General features: G+C 36.2%; 1 protein-coding gene across 3 annotated transcripts in view; it reads right to left on the bottom strand.

Moving 5' to 3' along the window:
- Positions 1-15,869, bottom strand: part of LOC135585022 (uncharacterized) — a 36,153-nt gene that overhangs the window by 12,663 nt on the left and 7,621 nt on the right. For all 3 annotated transcript variants that reach the window (XM_065111420.1, XM_009404867.3, XM_009404868.3), the window contains exons 5-22: positions 13,284-13,504; positions 13,108-13,172; positions 12,809-13,003; positions 11,845-12,635; positions 10,253-10,350; positions 9,912-10,097; positions 9,559-9,739; positions 9,278-9,472; positions 9,163-9,206; positions 8,844-8,900; positions 8,613-8,709; positions 8,323-8,495; positions 8,028-8,241; positions 7,631-7,756; positions 7,434-7,523; positions 3,502-3,618; positions 3,336-3,416; positions 3,147-3,254 (exon numbers count right to left, since the gene is read on the bottom strand). In XM_065111420.1, coding sequence (XP_064967492.1) covers positions 3,147-3,254; positions 3,336-3,416; positions 3,502-3,618; positions 7,434-7,523; positions 7,631-7,756; positions 8,028-8,241; positions 8,323-8,495; positions 8,613-8,709; positions 8,844-8,900; positions 9,163-9,206; positions 9,278-9,472; positions 9,559-9,739; positions 9,912-10,097; positions 10,253-10,350; positions 11,845-12,635; positions 12,809-13,003; positions 13,108-13,172; positions 13,284-13,504 — 3,039 coding nt within the window. The remainder of the gene's footprint in view (positions 1-3,146; positions 3,255-3,335; positions 3,417-3,501; positions 3,619-7,433; positions 7,524-7,630; positions 7,757-8,027; positions 8,242-8,322; positions 8,496-8,612; positions 8,710-8,843; positions 8,901-9,162; positions 9,207-9,277; positions 9,473-9,558; positions 9,740-9,911; positions 10,098-10,252; positions 10,351-11,844; positions 12,636-12,808; positions 13,004-13,107; positions 13,173-13,283; positions 13,505-15,869) is intronic.

Here is a 15,869-nt window from a genome sequence, read left to right on the forward strand (position 1 = left end):
GGAAGAGAAGAAGAAGAAGTGGTGGCAGCAGTGGAGGTAGGGACGAGGTCAAGGAGTGGAGGGGAGGAAGAATACCAGGAGGTCCATCAACAGGACACAAGGGATGGCGGTGGGCAGGCCTCAGCATGAGCGGGCAATGGTATGAGTCATCTCACAGCTCTGCGTTATGCATGCAAACCCTCAAGCGCCTGGAGTGGAGGACTGGCCTGTCTGATAGGGGGTTGTTCGCATCCCCATTCACACTTGGAGTGGTAAATGTTGGCTAGTACAAACCAGTCATAGCAAAATTGAGTTCCTTAGTCTCAATACTTTATTGCTTTATAAGAACCAATTTCCATCGTCATCAATTTAATCCTAATCGCCAAGAGGTACAACAAATTGCATGGCAAATATAGTTCTTTAACAATTTGTTCAACAAAGAAGCATATTTTTCACAGTAATTTGTGATGAGACTATTCGCAGCTGGTTTTGTCCATCTTTAACTATTACGATACAAGTAATTGTTAAATGTTAACATACATGCAGCTGGATTAATTTATTTTGACCCATTCAAACTCGACTGATCCAAGTAGGTATTTGAACAAAAGCTGCTAAGAGTTCAAAATGTTGGGAAGGTAACATAAAGCTCCAGTTCTTTGAAACACCTCTCTCCGAAAATCTTAGAACTTTCATTCTTTTGTGAAACAAACCTCAATCGACTTTCTTCTCTCCGTGTTTAGCTAGATGTTGACCCAGTTGACTCTTGTTGTTTCTAGTCATTTTAAGGGGAGAGCTGCTTATTCTTTGTTTCCAGAAATCACTTCTCCTGACTCTTTTATATTCTTTTCACCATCAATTTTTTTATTCAGGAACGATGGGAGGTCAGGTTGTATCACCAATTTTTCCCTTGTATAAATCGACACTTCCTTGTACAAACAAGAAAGTTGCACCCAAAGTGAAACAATGATGCAGAAGTTGGAATAAAGAACTAGACCCAACAGCAACAAATCAATCCCACAGAATTAAAGGATAAGCCTCAAAATACTTCATCAAAGAATAAATTAGTCCCTTAATTAACCATAGATAAGAAAAGCAATCTAGTTACCAATGAAACACAGGATAAGCAGTAAAAGGTGAGAACTCCAACAAAAGCCCAAGAAAAAAACCAGTGCCGAATAGTACCTAACAATGTTATAGAAAATTGCAGGGGCGTGTGGGCAGTAAAGGCACTTCTCACACCATGTAGGCAGCTGCCATTTAGGCAGCCACCAAACAATATTAGCAATACAAAAAAACTTAAAAATTAAAAAAGAAAAGAATTAGAAAATTAAAGTAACAAGGTATGCTCATCCCATTTGATTCATAAATCAATAATCATTCCTCCAACATGGTTAAAATGAAAAAAAGAAAAAGCAACTTGGACTGCTTTAGCAAGAAGGACGTTTTTGTACAATGCAAAACAGTAAGAAAGAAGAAGAAACACAGTGGAAAAAGGAAAACTTGCCATTCTTTAATTTAAGATGCCTTCCATTGATGTACTCATATTTACCTGGTTATCCTAATATCATTTCCTTCTTCTCCCTCTTCTTGTCTTGTTGTAAGCAAAAAATATGGTTCAGTTACCAAATAATGACAATCAGACAGGATCGTGATTCACTCATCTGTAGTGGATTATCAACTGAATCACTGGAGAGCCTGCTGCACAATTTCACTAACAACCAGATTAAACAAATAATCTGGAAGATGCCCAGCTTCCAGGTATCGTTTAAGTGTTGTTAGTCAGTTGGACCATTAAGGTCCTAGGTGAGGCAAGAGAGGACTCTGTCTCAATTAAAGTGGTTGACCAATAGGTCTACATCATACAGGTGGTTGTCTCTCGGTAGGACTATTTCAAGAAAATGATATTTAACAAGGTCTCAAGGAAGCAAATGTGCCATGTTTCAAGATTTGGAGACCATTGCATAGACTGATAAAAAATAAAGTACATCAAGAATCAAATGTCAAAAAAGGGTACAATGGATCTCTGACTTCTAGTTAGAGAATAAGTTGCAGGAAATAGCAAACGTCATAATGTCAGATTCAGAATCCAAGGAATAAAAGAAAGCAATCAGCTCAAAAATCATGGCATAAACTTAACCAGTGAATTTTCCAATTAATACTAATCCAGGAAATGTATGACAAACAAACAGGATTTTGCTCCAGAATAGAAAACAAACAGGATTCAGTTGATATTCCTTTTTTTGTTTGTCATACATTGGAATGGCTAATAAATAAATGTATAAGGTGATCTTGGCACAGAAAACTAAAATCCTCAAATTTGTAATTGGATCAGTAAAGGTGATCTTGAGCTTTATTGCCACCGTTCTATAATATATGAAGCCCTCTAGGGCAAGATGAGATATGTCAGATAAATATACAAACATGTTATTACACCAATAGAATATCACTATAGAAGATTCACATATTAATTTACTGATCACTATAAAGGAATGGCTAATAAATAAATGTATAAGGATAATGCAGAAATTCTTTGCCATTACATGACTTCAAATCACATATTAGTTCAGTAGAACAAAAAACAAAAGTAAAGTATTTAGTAATAAGTTGTACGTTACAAGCAAAAAAATTGAATATTACCAAAGAAATTACAAACAGAAACTTCCAATGGCACATAAACAATCTTAACTGCAAAATGTTGTTATAGCCTACATGTCAAAAACACATCATGAACATGTTAGCAAAGCTACTGGGAACAATCTAAAAAATATAGTTATATATCAAAAAAGATGAAATCAGCTAATGGACAAGAAACCTATTTCAAACATCTTTAAACATATCAATCCTCAGAACTGTACACATATTAAACAGAAACAGAAGCAGCAACAATAATTAGCCATAATAACTCAACACATATTCATTAAAACTAAATAATCAAAAAGTCCAATCTCATAAATGATTTACACAACAAAACCTAATGGCAAATAAGCTGTATCAACATGATTTTCATAAACACTAACAAACATCATTGCAGCATATGATCAGATATAACATTCAAATATATGGAATCAGGGCAATGAATATGCATCGGAAATCCTGAAAGTTCTGAATTACCATATTTTAACATTAAACATGGTAAACAGTAATAAATAAACTGTAAAGTTCATTACCCGATGACCAGTCGCTTTGAGCTTAGGAAGCAATCTATCCAACATCTCAAGCTTTCCACATAGTCTAATAATAGGAGGTAGAAAATGTTTAGGTAATAAACTGTCAACCTGCAAAGGCAATTCAACATATGAGATCGAAGCAACTTTTAAGCTAAATTTACAAGAGATCCAAACACTTCAAAAGCATGCCTCTTCAGCATGAAGTTGGCTGAGGTATGGATGATTGCATATATTACGCATTTCCATCACAGTATTATGTATTGAACGGCCCTGATCAGATATAAAAAAAGATGGCTTAGGAGTCATACAAAAAGCAATATAACAGTGTTCAGAGGTGCTTTAATAAGTATATCACCTTATAATTGCCCAATGAACCAAGATTCTCCTCCACTCTTTTCATTAAGAGTTTTTGATAAGCAGAAGCTTCACATCTGACAAGTCTCTCAATTTTCTCAGGCAACTGATTCTCAACCTAGAAAACAGAACAAAAATTAAACAACCAGGTTCTCCCTAATTTCATGACACATCCATTTAAAACTTCTGTTCAGAATGCTTGCATTATGTCAAAATTCAGCAAAGGTACATATTTCAATCCTTTAAAGAACTTGCCTTCGTGTATGTTAAATCTCAAAAGTGTATAGAAATATATAAGCTCTACGAACACGTGTATTATAATTTCTCTAACTCAAGATTTGATGACGAATATGAAAATATAAACTGGAAAAAATTAACCATATAAAAGTATTGCTACTTTACATCCTCTGTACTACTGAAAGCAAAATCAAAAGCAAATGGATGTGCAAGCTCAGCCCAAATGACATAAAAAAAAAACAATGTTCATAATTCTAATTAGCTCATGTGTGAGAAAAGGTGTAACTAGGAAAATAAATTATTTCAATTCTATTCACTCGACACTAGGGTTGGGATCAGACTCGATTGAATAAACAAGTGAAACTAGACAGATCCCAACCTCATGTGTGAGAATAGGTGAAACTGGGAAAATAAATGATTTCAATTCTATTCCCTCAACACTAGGGTTGGGATCAGATTCGGAAGACTGTCCATGAAACAAATGTCAAACTCAAACTTGCACGGTCAAGGAACTTAAGCTCGAAAATATGGCATTTCCTTTTTACACTTGCCGCTCCTATAAGTGTTTAAAAAGTTAACCATGATGGAAGATCTTAATAACCACACACATCATCTTGCATAGTCTGAAGCAGTTAACACTATAAAGAAAACTCAATTGAAGCATGGCAATGATGGAAGTCTCTAAACAGTTCCTTACTAGTTTTTATCATCTCGGCATAGATTTTATTAAGAGATTGATAATGCGCAATAAATTTAAGTCTGTTAAAAACATATTCAATCATTGGTTTTTCAATTCTAATACTATCTGGAACTGGATTGCATATGCTGAAACATGCCATACAGCACAAGTACAAATTTATTGATGCCACAAGGAGCACCTATGACCTAAATTGAATTTCCAACCATGTACAAAGAGCAAAACCTGCCACACTACCAAAGATACTTGAGAAGAATTATCTACCATGCCACATTTCATATTGCAAGATTGGAACAAATTGAGAAATGAGGGAAGGGTAGAAAAATATACAAGAAAGGTCACCACAATTTCAATATAATTTCCTCAAGAATAAAGGGAAGAGCCTTCTTAAAACAAAAGATGAAAAGCTAACAATTCCTGAATTTATTTGAGAAAATGAGTAGATCTGCATAGACTTGCCCATCTAATCCTATCTGCATGTGCTTGTATAAATAAAGAAGCACGAACTGAGATGAAATCCACCATATAATTGCAAAAAATCTTCCGAATAAATTTTTATGTTGCCCACCTAAATCTTTTTGAAAAGTAGTTGATGCATATTACTAATATTAAAGACACTAAATTAACCAATTTTATAAAATAAAAACATTCATATATCGAGTAACTGAAAAGAATGTAGTGAAGTTTCATAATGCAACCAGATGATAGTAATGACCAAGGTATGCAATTTGGTACCGTACCGAAATTTCAAAGTTCGAGGTACGGTACGATACTTTATACTGAGCGGTACACCGCTCGGTATATATATATAAATATATATATAATTCAACGACGTCGTCTCGTTATATATATATATATATATATATATATATATATATATATATATATATATATATATATATATATATATATATATATATATATATATATATATATATATTGAGTAAGTAAGTCAGGAAGCAACGGAGAATGAAAGTAAAGGTGCTAAGAGCCTAGTGTGGTTAGTTTTATAAATAGGTGTGAAAGCCTTAACTACAAGATCTGCATTATAAAGAGGCTCTGTATTAGCAAGAGGGCGAGAAACAGAGGTCGGGTCGGGGTGGGGTGCAAGTGTTGCAGTTCGAGAATAAGCAATTGCACTTCCGGATTTGACTTCACAAAACAAGTAAGCAGTAAGCGAAGTTTATGTATATATTTTTATATTTTTATACATATATAAGATTATGTATATATTTTTAAATTTTTTTTTTATAAAAGGCGACGTCGCCTTTTCCTTCTCCCACGCGAGGCGACATCACCTCGTTCATATATATATATATATATATATATATATATATATATATATATAGAGAGAGAGAGAGAGAGAGAGAGAACTTTGGGCAGTTGTCCAGGATCTAACTTTACGGAAGACGCCTTTTCCTTCTCCCACGCAGGGCGACATCGCCGCCTCGTTCTATCCGATAACGAGCGGTCCGTGTACCGGTAAGCTGACGGACCGCTACGTACCGGGTGGTATTATTCGAAATTACATACCTTGGTAATGACTTATGAAAAAAAAAGGTTTATTATGGACAACATTATCTAAGCCGCAAGATATCCAAAATGGATCATCAGCCAAAGCCAACACAAATTCAACCAAATTCTTGGTCATGGACAATTTCCACATCACCATCTCCTCCAGATAGACGTGGATCAGCAAAAATCGATTGCAGGCATTATTGGTACATATCACAGTTTGCTGTTTTGCCCGAAGAGGTTCATACCAAGCATTACATACCAGTCCGAGAACGAACCTGGACATGGGCTGTCTCAAACCAGGCAGTCCATATGTGGGTCAGGCAGTAAGACTGCCGGAATGTCTTTGGACCACAAAGAGACCAGTTACGAGCAGGGCTGACAAGCCCTCTTTTCACTCCTAGCAGCTCTATTTCCTTTCCATTAATGTTCACTCATCTTTTCAGTTTATAAACGAGCCATCATCAACCCTGTTTCCCTTCATCTATCTCTATTTCACTTCCCTCATCTCAACCCTCTTACCAGGAGAATTCTCGAATTGATGATCCAACAGCTAATCTCTTCAAATTACAGATATAGAAACCCCTATTTCTTAGCTTAATTTACACCTAATTGAATGCTTCATCGACAAAGATCAAGCCCCAATAAATGCAGGTCTAGGCTTGATATGCAAGGATCAAGGGTAGGAAAACACCCATGAAATATGATTTTTTAGGGGTTTTGAAACACTGAAACCCTTTAAAAAAGAGTTACCGAAGGTCCGAAACCATGCCGGCATTTGTTGGTACACCCAACATGTATTGGACCCATCCTGGTCCAGCCAGAGATCATCATGGATACGAAAACCAGAACCAAAACTATGGTTCATATATTGGTCCATCCCATGATATGCAATACCGAATGGTACCGCCCGATATGGGCAGTACATACCAGTCCGATAGCATACTAGTACGCGGACCACCCGGTACCGGACGGAACGTGCTACAGTGCTACATTGTAGCAGTGTTACAGTGCTACAGTAAGGAAGAAAAATATATAAAACTGTTCGGTACACCCTGGTGTACCGCTCGATATGCCGATACCATACCGTACCGAGCCAATCTCGAAACACTAGTACAGTACGGTATTGCATACCTTGGTCCATCCAATTTATTTTCAATGATAAAATCCAATAGAAAAAATGAAAGAGAAATAAGCATAAAGGGGTGAGGAAGGAAAAAAAACGGAAGATGATGAGGAAGGGAAGATAACTAGCCTCACTTGTCAGCCATCAATCACCAAACACTACTAAGAAAATCATTTATATTCAAGATTCTCTAATTAAATCATGGAAAAACTAATTGTTTATCCATAAGTACATGTAATACTAATCGGAGCATTTCTCATTAAAAAGCACACCAACATAGACATTTTTTGGCAAGTTTAGCATTTTCAGTAATACAAATAAGCTATAACCAAAACGTCTAAGCAAGTCAGTCACAAACCTTATGTTTCAGCCTTCGAAGAACAAACGGTCGAAGAACTTGATGAAGACGGTTTATAATTAAAAGATTTTCTTCCTCGGAGAGCAATGCCTACAAAGTTCATGGAGGCTTAAAATGATATTCACTATGGAAATTACTCTATCTTGAAGAGAAAAAACCTGCAGAATTTAGTGTGCAAAATGAAAGAAAATACTTACTTCATCAGGATTGTTGTCTCCATTGCCCTCAAATGGCTTGTTGAACCACTGAGAGAAATCCTCTGACGAGTTGAAAATATTAGGTAACAAGAAATTAAGAAGGGCCCACAGCTCCTCAAGATTGTTCTGATACATAAAGAAAAAAGGAAAGAAACATGGTAACTACAACTAGAAAAAGAAAAATCACTACCAGGTATTCCAGTGGAAATCAGCCGGCCATCTAATATTAGTAACAAAATAGCAACACAGAGAAGCAATGTTAATTACTTAGCGGCCAGAATATGAATGTTCATGAAATGAGACTTATGATATTAATAATTTCTAGATAAACTGAAGAACAGAACTGTCATTAAGGTGAAGAAAAAAGCAACGACTATGAATGGGAGGGCATGACAACCTGTAGCGGGGTGCCAGTCAATAGCAGCCGATGAGAACTCTGGTAATGCTTCAAGTCTGCATTGAGTTTACAGGAGGCATTCTTTATGCGATGACCTTCATCAATAATTATATAACGCCAATGTATTTTGCTGAGTTTTGGTCTATCATGTTTGTTCATTAGATACTCATATGTCGTTAGAAGAACATTGAATTTCTGGTGAATAATCATTTCTCTGCAGGAAAGAAAAAATATAGTTACTTGTTCAGAAACAAAATGGAGAAAGAACAGATTGTTTGCAATTATGTTTAACTACTTGAATAGCCTTCGCCTTTCTTCAGGAGGACCAGAGTATGCAATTTTGTTTATACCCGGTGCCCAAAAGCTCATTTCAGATTCCCAACCAGGAAGAACAGATGATGGTACAACCACAAGAAAAGGACCCCTATCATTTTTTGTTTCCATTAAGTAACAAATTAGAGCAATAACCTGCAAAAGAAAAGTTTGTCAACACTTGGGACATTGAAAAAACATTTGACATCATAACAACCCCATAGCAGTTAGGGCTTACTAAAGGGCATTACTAGGATAAACTAGTCAACATACTTGAACAGTTTTACCAAGACCCATTTCATCAGCAAGGATCCCGTTTAGGTGATTGTTGTACAAAGAAACCAACCAACGCAAACCATTCATTTGGTACCTGAAATTATGTACCAATAATAAATTTGCAAGATTTGTTGAGTTGAGACCACATATATATACTACAAGGATTCAAGGATTTAAGGAAAGCAACTTGACTAATAAAAAGACAAAAAAAAACAAAGAGGTACTCACTCTCGCAATTTTCCACCCCGAAGAGAAGCTGGCTGCTCACATATACTCTCTTTCACACTGAATACCATAAAAGTTCACATCACAATTTTTCAAGATCAGTATGTTACAGCATTAATAAAATAGAACGTAGAAATAATCTTTTGTAGCTCTAGAGCTAAATCATCAACCAGCTAGATCAACTAGACTTCAGCTCAATTTAAAGCATAAAACACAAGACATTGAATTAAACATAATCAGCTAAATTAACTTAGATATTGGCTCGACTTAAAACACATAAGCCATCAAAATGCATAAAGACTGAATCAAATGTTTTTAGTACCTATGAGCCAACTTGTAGTATTTTTCATTGCTCTCCAGATAATGCTGCATCACAGAGAACATAAATCAGATAGGCAGAAAAAAAAGTGCTTTCAAATATAACAGCCTAAACTTACTTGAGCCTGATCACTTCCATCATCGTCTTCATTTGTAGTATCATTGTTCTCAACAATATTGAACTCTCGACTTTCGTCCATTTCCATCTCAAACTGCTTTGCCATGGATTTAGACTCCCGTATCTTTGAACCAAGCTTCTGAAGATACTTTTCAGTCTCCTTAAGGAGCTGCTTAACACGATCTGATTTTGCATCCTAGATCAAAAAAAATGATCATTGAATATAAGATAATAAGCCAGCAAATGCAATAAAATAGTCAAAAACTGAATATTGTTAGTGACCTGAACCATTCTCAAATATCCTTCAACATCATTATTCTTCAATAGATTAATCTTCTCACGTTGGATCCTGTCAATCTTCTCCCGATGTATTCGTTCCTTTCTTTTATGGAACTCCTTCACATATCTATTGAAACCCTTCCAGCGCTCTCGCTTAACCTTGAAGGATTCTTCAAGCCTCTCTCTGAAAATTCCATTAGAGGAGATGAACAAAGAGAGTTATTCAAATAACATCATTCCATGGTTGTGTCCGAACTACGACATTGATCGATAGGCTTGCAACACAAAAAAAGAAATGATTCCACTAGATAGAGAAAAACAAATCAAAATTGAATCGGTAACATAGAGAGCCATACTTATGGGTTTCTAATTCACCAAAGAATTCTTTCTGCCTTTCACGAATTCGCTTTTGCCTTTCTTCCTTCATTTTCTGTTCAAATCTTTCAAGCTGTTTCATTCGCCGTCCATGTCTATGTTTCTTAATTGATTTCAAGCGATCCATGTCAGATGTGATAGGCTTGAAAAAATCATTAAGAAAATCACTGCCAACCGGTCACAATGTGTCAACAAGATACATGAAAGAAAAAAAATTTGTTAAAGAAAGAAGAGCCAAATAGTTAGATTTAAACTGATAAGATATGCCTTGCTGCAAAATTAACTATGACAAAGAACTGGCACAAATGAAAAGCCAGTGAACCTTCTTAGCCGGCGCTGAAGCTGTAGAAGTTGAAGTTTTTTTAATTCGATGACAGTCTTTGTCTTACCAGAAATGTTTTCTGATGAACTCACTTTTTCCTGGTCAACAGAAAAAGCAGAAGAAATCATAAGATTTTTGAGACAGCTTACAGTAGACAAGTACCATAAATCATAAATTGAAAAACTATTTAAATCAGTAATGCTAAAGGTGACATTCAGTTGTACTGGAATCAATAAATTAGAAGAATATTTTGCCTTCCATACCCTTTAAGTTGGATGAAGCAATAGAAACTACTAATCATTCAAGAATCTTCTCTATATAGGGAGTTCAGAAGGTCTATCTTTGTGAAATTTTGAAAGGTGATGAATTTACTGAAAAGGAGAAGTTTTAATTCAAAAAACTCCTATAAGCCACAGAAATGAGTGGTTGTGCTACTTTACTAACAGAAAAAAAATTAAGATTAATTGATTTTACCTCTCTTCTGTTGATCATCCTTAGGAGGTTTATTCTCCTCAATTTTGACAATACCCCAGTAGGAGAGTCATATCCAATCAAGATCAAATACGCAAAAAATATATTTGCAAACATGTGCTACATAACTCTACACAATGAAAAAAAAACTAAATCTACTTTACAAAAGTGTTCTGCATTCTCCTTAAATTTGGTGTAACACAAATTTTAGTAGCAATCAATAAAGATGGTGTAAGTTTGCAACTACAGGTATCGGCGATGAATCACATTCATGACAATAAACTACAGGGTTAAAAGGTGATACATCACATTCATGTCAATAAACTACAGGTGTTGGTCCTTGTAGATGCAGTAACAAGCACTAGCATAACATATGGGTGCTATGAGAAACCACAATCCAGCTCTGGAAATTGCTTTCTTAATGAATAAAACATCAAATTATCTTACTGTTGTTACCCATTAAATCTTGAAGAGTTTCCATGTCCAAAAGCAAAGTTTTCAAATGACCTTTGTAGAGGCAATTATTTTGAACTAGGTCCTCCCAACTCAGTTATTCTTCACTCTCTCAGAGTGAAAAGGAAATGAAAAAAGGAATAAAGATCAATTTAGAATAAAATATGGCATTGATATCGACAAGCAAGATATGATTGCCCCTTTGAAAGAGGAAGAACAGTTAAAAAGTAAAAAAAGAAAAGGCTTGTGCATAAGAAACTCCATCTTTTTTTTAAGTGACAAAAGTAAGATGCAAGCTTGGGACCTTGTAATAACAATAAGCTGTTAAAGTCTTTACCAGCTAGGCTAGTTGACACTTTAAAAAATATATCGGATGAGACTTCAAACACTCAACCTTTGGTAAGCAGTCCGGTATAACACCACCAAACCAATGTTTAAGGTGAAGAAGTATAACGAGAATCTTCTTCAAGGTCCATCTTATTCTAGAGCATTGTATTAGCTACAGCAATTAAAAATCTCCTAGTGAATGGCCAAAGTCTCCTTTTAGGCCATCGACATAGTACACATTCACAGGGGCAGTGTTAATTTAATGTAACTTGGTCATGGCAAAAAGACCCAAAAGCAAATGCTATCATATCTAGTTAGGCAGTAGTAATATGCACACATACCTTCAACTTCTCATAACATGCTGCTATTCGTTCCTCAGCTTTTTTCTGTTTTAAAGTCCATTTTTGCTCTTCAACAAGTTTCTGCTTTTGATAATCCATTATCCACTTCTCAGAGGTTGTATATTTTGGTGGAGAAGAAGGCATATCACTGGAATCTGATTGGTTTCCATTGTCTTGCTCAACAGATTTTTCCAAGACAGCTTCCATATTCCCAAATTTTATCGAGTCATTGGTGGCAAAAGTCGTGTATACATCAGCATGGCTCTGCTTTTGAATGACAGAATTACTCTGATCCAGCAGACCATTAGAACCAAAATAAGCATTGGTAATGCTATTTGTGATAGCCAACTCGGATGAGGCAGGAATTTTCTCTGAATGAGCAACTTGATTTGAGAACATGATATCCTTTGATGCATTCACCACATTCTCCAAACTTTCATATCCTTTTCCAACAGCCAGTGGACTCTGCTCTTTTACAGGTAATAAAGATTGATACCTTTCTGGATGAGTATTGACTCCAAACAAGTGAGAGTCTGACAAATGTAGCTTGCCTGCACTGTTAATTTGGCTAATATTATGAGGTTGATTAAAATAAGTTTCTCGATTAACCATAGCAGCCACTGATGATTCTTTGGAAGCATCATCTTTAAAAGTGGCTCTTGATGCAAACAGCGCATCAACCTTCGGACCCTTACCAACCCCCAAAACAGGTGAGACTTGGTTTGCCCGCAGAGATTGCTGGTTAGGATTCATGTAAACTTCATTCTCGAAATGGCTGCCAAAGGGACCTCCTGTAACAAGCATGACAGAGTCAGACATCCGCAGCATGACAGAGACAAGATATGATTCTACAAATTCTGAATCGACTTCAGAATCATTTTGTTTGACGGCAGAAAACCACTTGGTTTCTTTTAAACTGGTTTCTTTTATGCCATATATTGGTCTAAATTCAGTTAATTCTTACCTTTTTTCTTCAAGTTACCTGTGTCCTTTGATGAAGACTCTGCCTCCACTATACTGCCAGTAGATGAGGAAGCTGGAGGCCCTTTAGCCATATTACTTGGCCGACTAAACATGCCAGAATTATCATGGCTATTACTCATTTCTCTTGTAGATGCATCTGTTCCTCTGCTGCCATTCAACCATCGTTGTGTTTCATCTACATTGTCAAGTATTTTCAAGAAATTATCAGATAGTAAGAGAGACAGACAGAAACTAGTTCTAAAATAATCTTGCACAAAATTGGACCACAGTGATGATTACCTTCTTTTGGCAAACTAGCTCCAAGTGCGATCTCAAGATGCAACTTCCTAGGCATCAAATTATTTCTGGAAGCCAAAAAGAAGAAAAATTAACACATGCAAAAGTCTAGGCTCCACTAACACCTAAGCATTATAAGTACTTAGATACATGCAAAACAATAGAGGCATTAGTCATGCCTGAATGCAAGAAATACAAGGCACTGGGCTCTAAGCTGTTTCAGTTGTTGTTCCCTAAAAGGTTGAGATGGAAGACTCATTCCAACATTGTTGAGAGGGGCACTTGTTGAAATGTTCATGTCCATACTACTCGGTAGACCACATAATTTTCCATCTGGTTTTGATCTTGCAAAGGAATCCTGATTCATTTGATGAATTGCCTCCTTGTTTAATCCACCTCCCTGCAGTAATTCAGTCTAAAATCAGGAGAGAAAAATAGACCAATATTGACATGAAACAAGTTTCAGTTCAAAAGATACTAGCATGTGATCCTTTGATTCCCTGAATATGGCTAGCATATAACTAGCAGCAGACTAATAACTATTTTTAAGGAAATTTTGAATAATTAACATCACAGTACAGAAAGAAATGAGATATCCTATTTAAACAAGGCAGAATTCAGGAAAATTACATAATGAAAATAACACTATGCTTACCATTAGGTAAAGGGATACAAGCAACTTTAATATGTGCACATGTACAATGAAAATTTTGCCACAGGCATGCATATGCATAATAAATATGTGGAAGAAGATAAAAAGTGTGAATAGTGTAACATCTACATATAAAGGATACAAATTTGAGCACAAAACAGTAACTGACCAGCATGTATATGTGCATTGGTATGTAGAAGCAGATTGAAAGAAGCACAGATAGGAAGATACAGAAAAAAGATCGCAGATGCAAGCATTGAGAAAAGGAACACATATTCCAGACAACACAGTAGCAATGAATACAATTATGCAATGTTTAAAATCTCCATTCAATACTAATTTTAGAACTATCTGACTACAAATAACAATATGTGGACCCAACATAATGTTAAGATTAGGGATTGCCATGCTGCAGTATACCTCCTAGTATGAGCGGTACATACCGGTCCGATAGGAAAATGGTACATGGATCACCCTGTACTAGGTGGTATATGCTAAGGACCACGTATCGCCTGATATAGGGTCGGTATCGGTCAAAATGAGCGAAATCCGATCGTTATCGACAGACGATCCACATCTAACTAGTTCCAACGGTCAGATCCATTTGAAAGGGTTTTTAAACCCTTTCCTCCCCCTCTTTCACCCCCTTTCACTCTCTCAAACTCTTCTATTCTCTCAATCTCTTTCTCACTCACTTCTTCCTCTCAGTCTCACATTTGCGCTCTCTTAAAACTTCACAAAGTTGCGATTTATGGTTTCGATCAAGCTTGGAAGGCTACTTAGGGAGGATTAACACCTAAGTTATAGAAAGAACTCTCTAATCAAAGGTATGCATTTTTTTTCTCAATTTTTGATAATTTATGAGATAATTAAACATACTTTATGTTCTTATTATCTATTATATTGTTTGAGGTTTTATGATGGTAGAATTATGTTAATCAGGGAGTAACTAAGGCCTTCAATGTTGTGATTAAGGCCTTGAATAGTGTTTTCCAACTTAAAACCCTTAATCTAACTTATTTTTATTTTTCGAAAAAATTTGGAGTTATTTTTTGCCGTTGTCCTGTGTCGTCAGTATGCCCCATCGTACTAACATACAATACATTGGTATGGGGTGGCACATGTCGTACCATCAGGGCGATGCACCAGTTCAGATCGGTAAGACAAACCCTGGTTAAGATATTAATTTAGTGTTGAAAAAACGTCGATGTCATGGTATACAGGCCCATCGATAGCTAGTTGACTAGAATGTGCCATGCAGTATGCCTAGTATATTGCAACATTCAAAACCCAGGCCAACTGGAATTTCTAAAATCCACCCAACCTTGGAAGTCATATAGAACTAAGAAAATCTTAATCATCATGAACTACGGATTATCATTTATAACTTCTCAAGGGCCTAATCAAACCAGTCAATACACAACAATCCAAAGAATCGCTCTGATTAACAAAGTAATGGGGGTTAGATATATAGGTCTTCTTAACCATCTAGCCAAGTGCCCCATGCCAAAGCCACACATGGCAGAAACTAGCAAAAAATAGATTTTGCATATCTAGCAAGAAATAGACTTGCCCTACGTGTTACTTTTGGTGGTTACAACCACTATAAAAGCTTTGGCAAAGGCAACTCCATGTCCCCTAAACCCATAGGGACTCAACTGACCTTTAATAGGTCTCAACATCAAAGGGGGTATCCACACACAGGTAAGGGCTAATCACACTATGAGTACTATTAATCTCTTAGTTCTCTTATTTTCCCCGCATCAAACATCCACTCGTGCATTGGATGACCTCGAAAGGCCCATTTAATGATTCTTCGCTGTCACAGTCTAATGAGAGCCTTACCACGCAACATATTGAGCTCTCCGGAAGAATGAATGGCACATTGGAACCGTCAAATGTGGTGTATCCGGGTGCAAAAAAAGGCCACATTGACTCTTGGATTTTGACTCTGCGGGACAACCAAATCCAACACATCACTGAGGTTTTGAAATATCATGGTTTATGCACCTGCATATGCAGTTCAGAGTTCAGACAATGAACTGCATTGCATGTACCATATACAATAGAAATATGCAACTGTCCACATAAAAAAATCAGGCTGCATATGACA

This window comes from Musa acuminata, chromosome BXJ2-6, assembly GCF_036884655.1.
Source record: "Musa acuminata AAA Group cultivar baxijiao chromosome BXJ2-6, Cavendish_Baxijiao_AAA, whole genome shotgun sequence".
Taxonomy (NCBI): domain Eukaryota; kingdom Viridiplantae; phylum Streptophyta; class Magnoliopsida; order Zingiberales; family Musaceae; genus Musa; species Musa acuminata.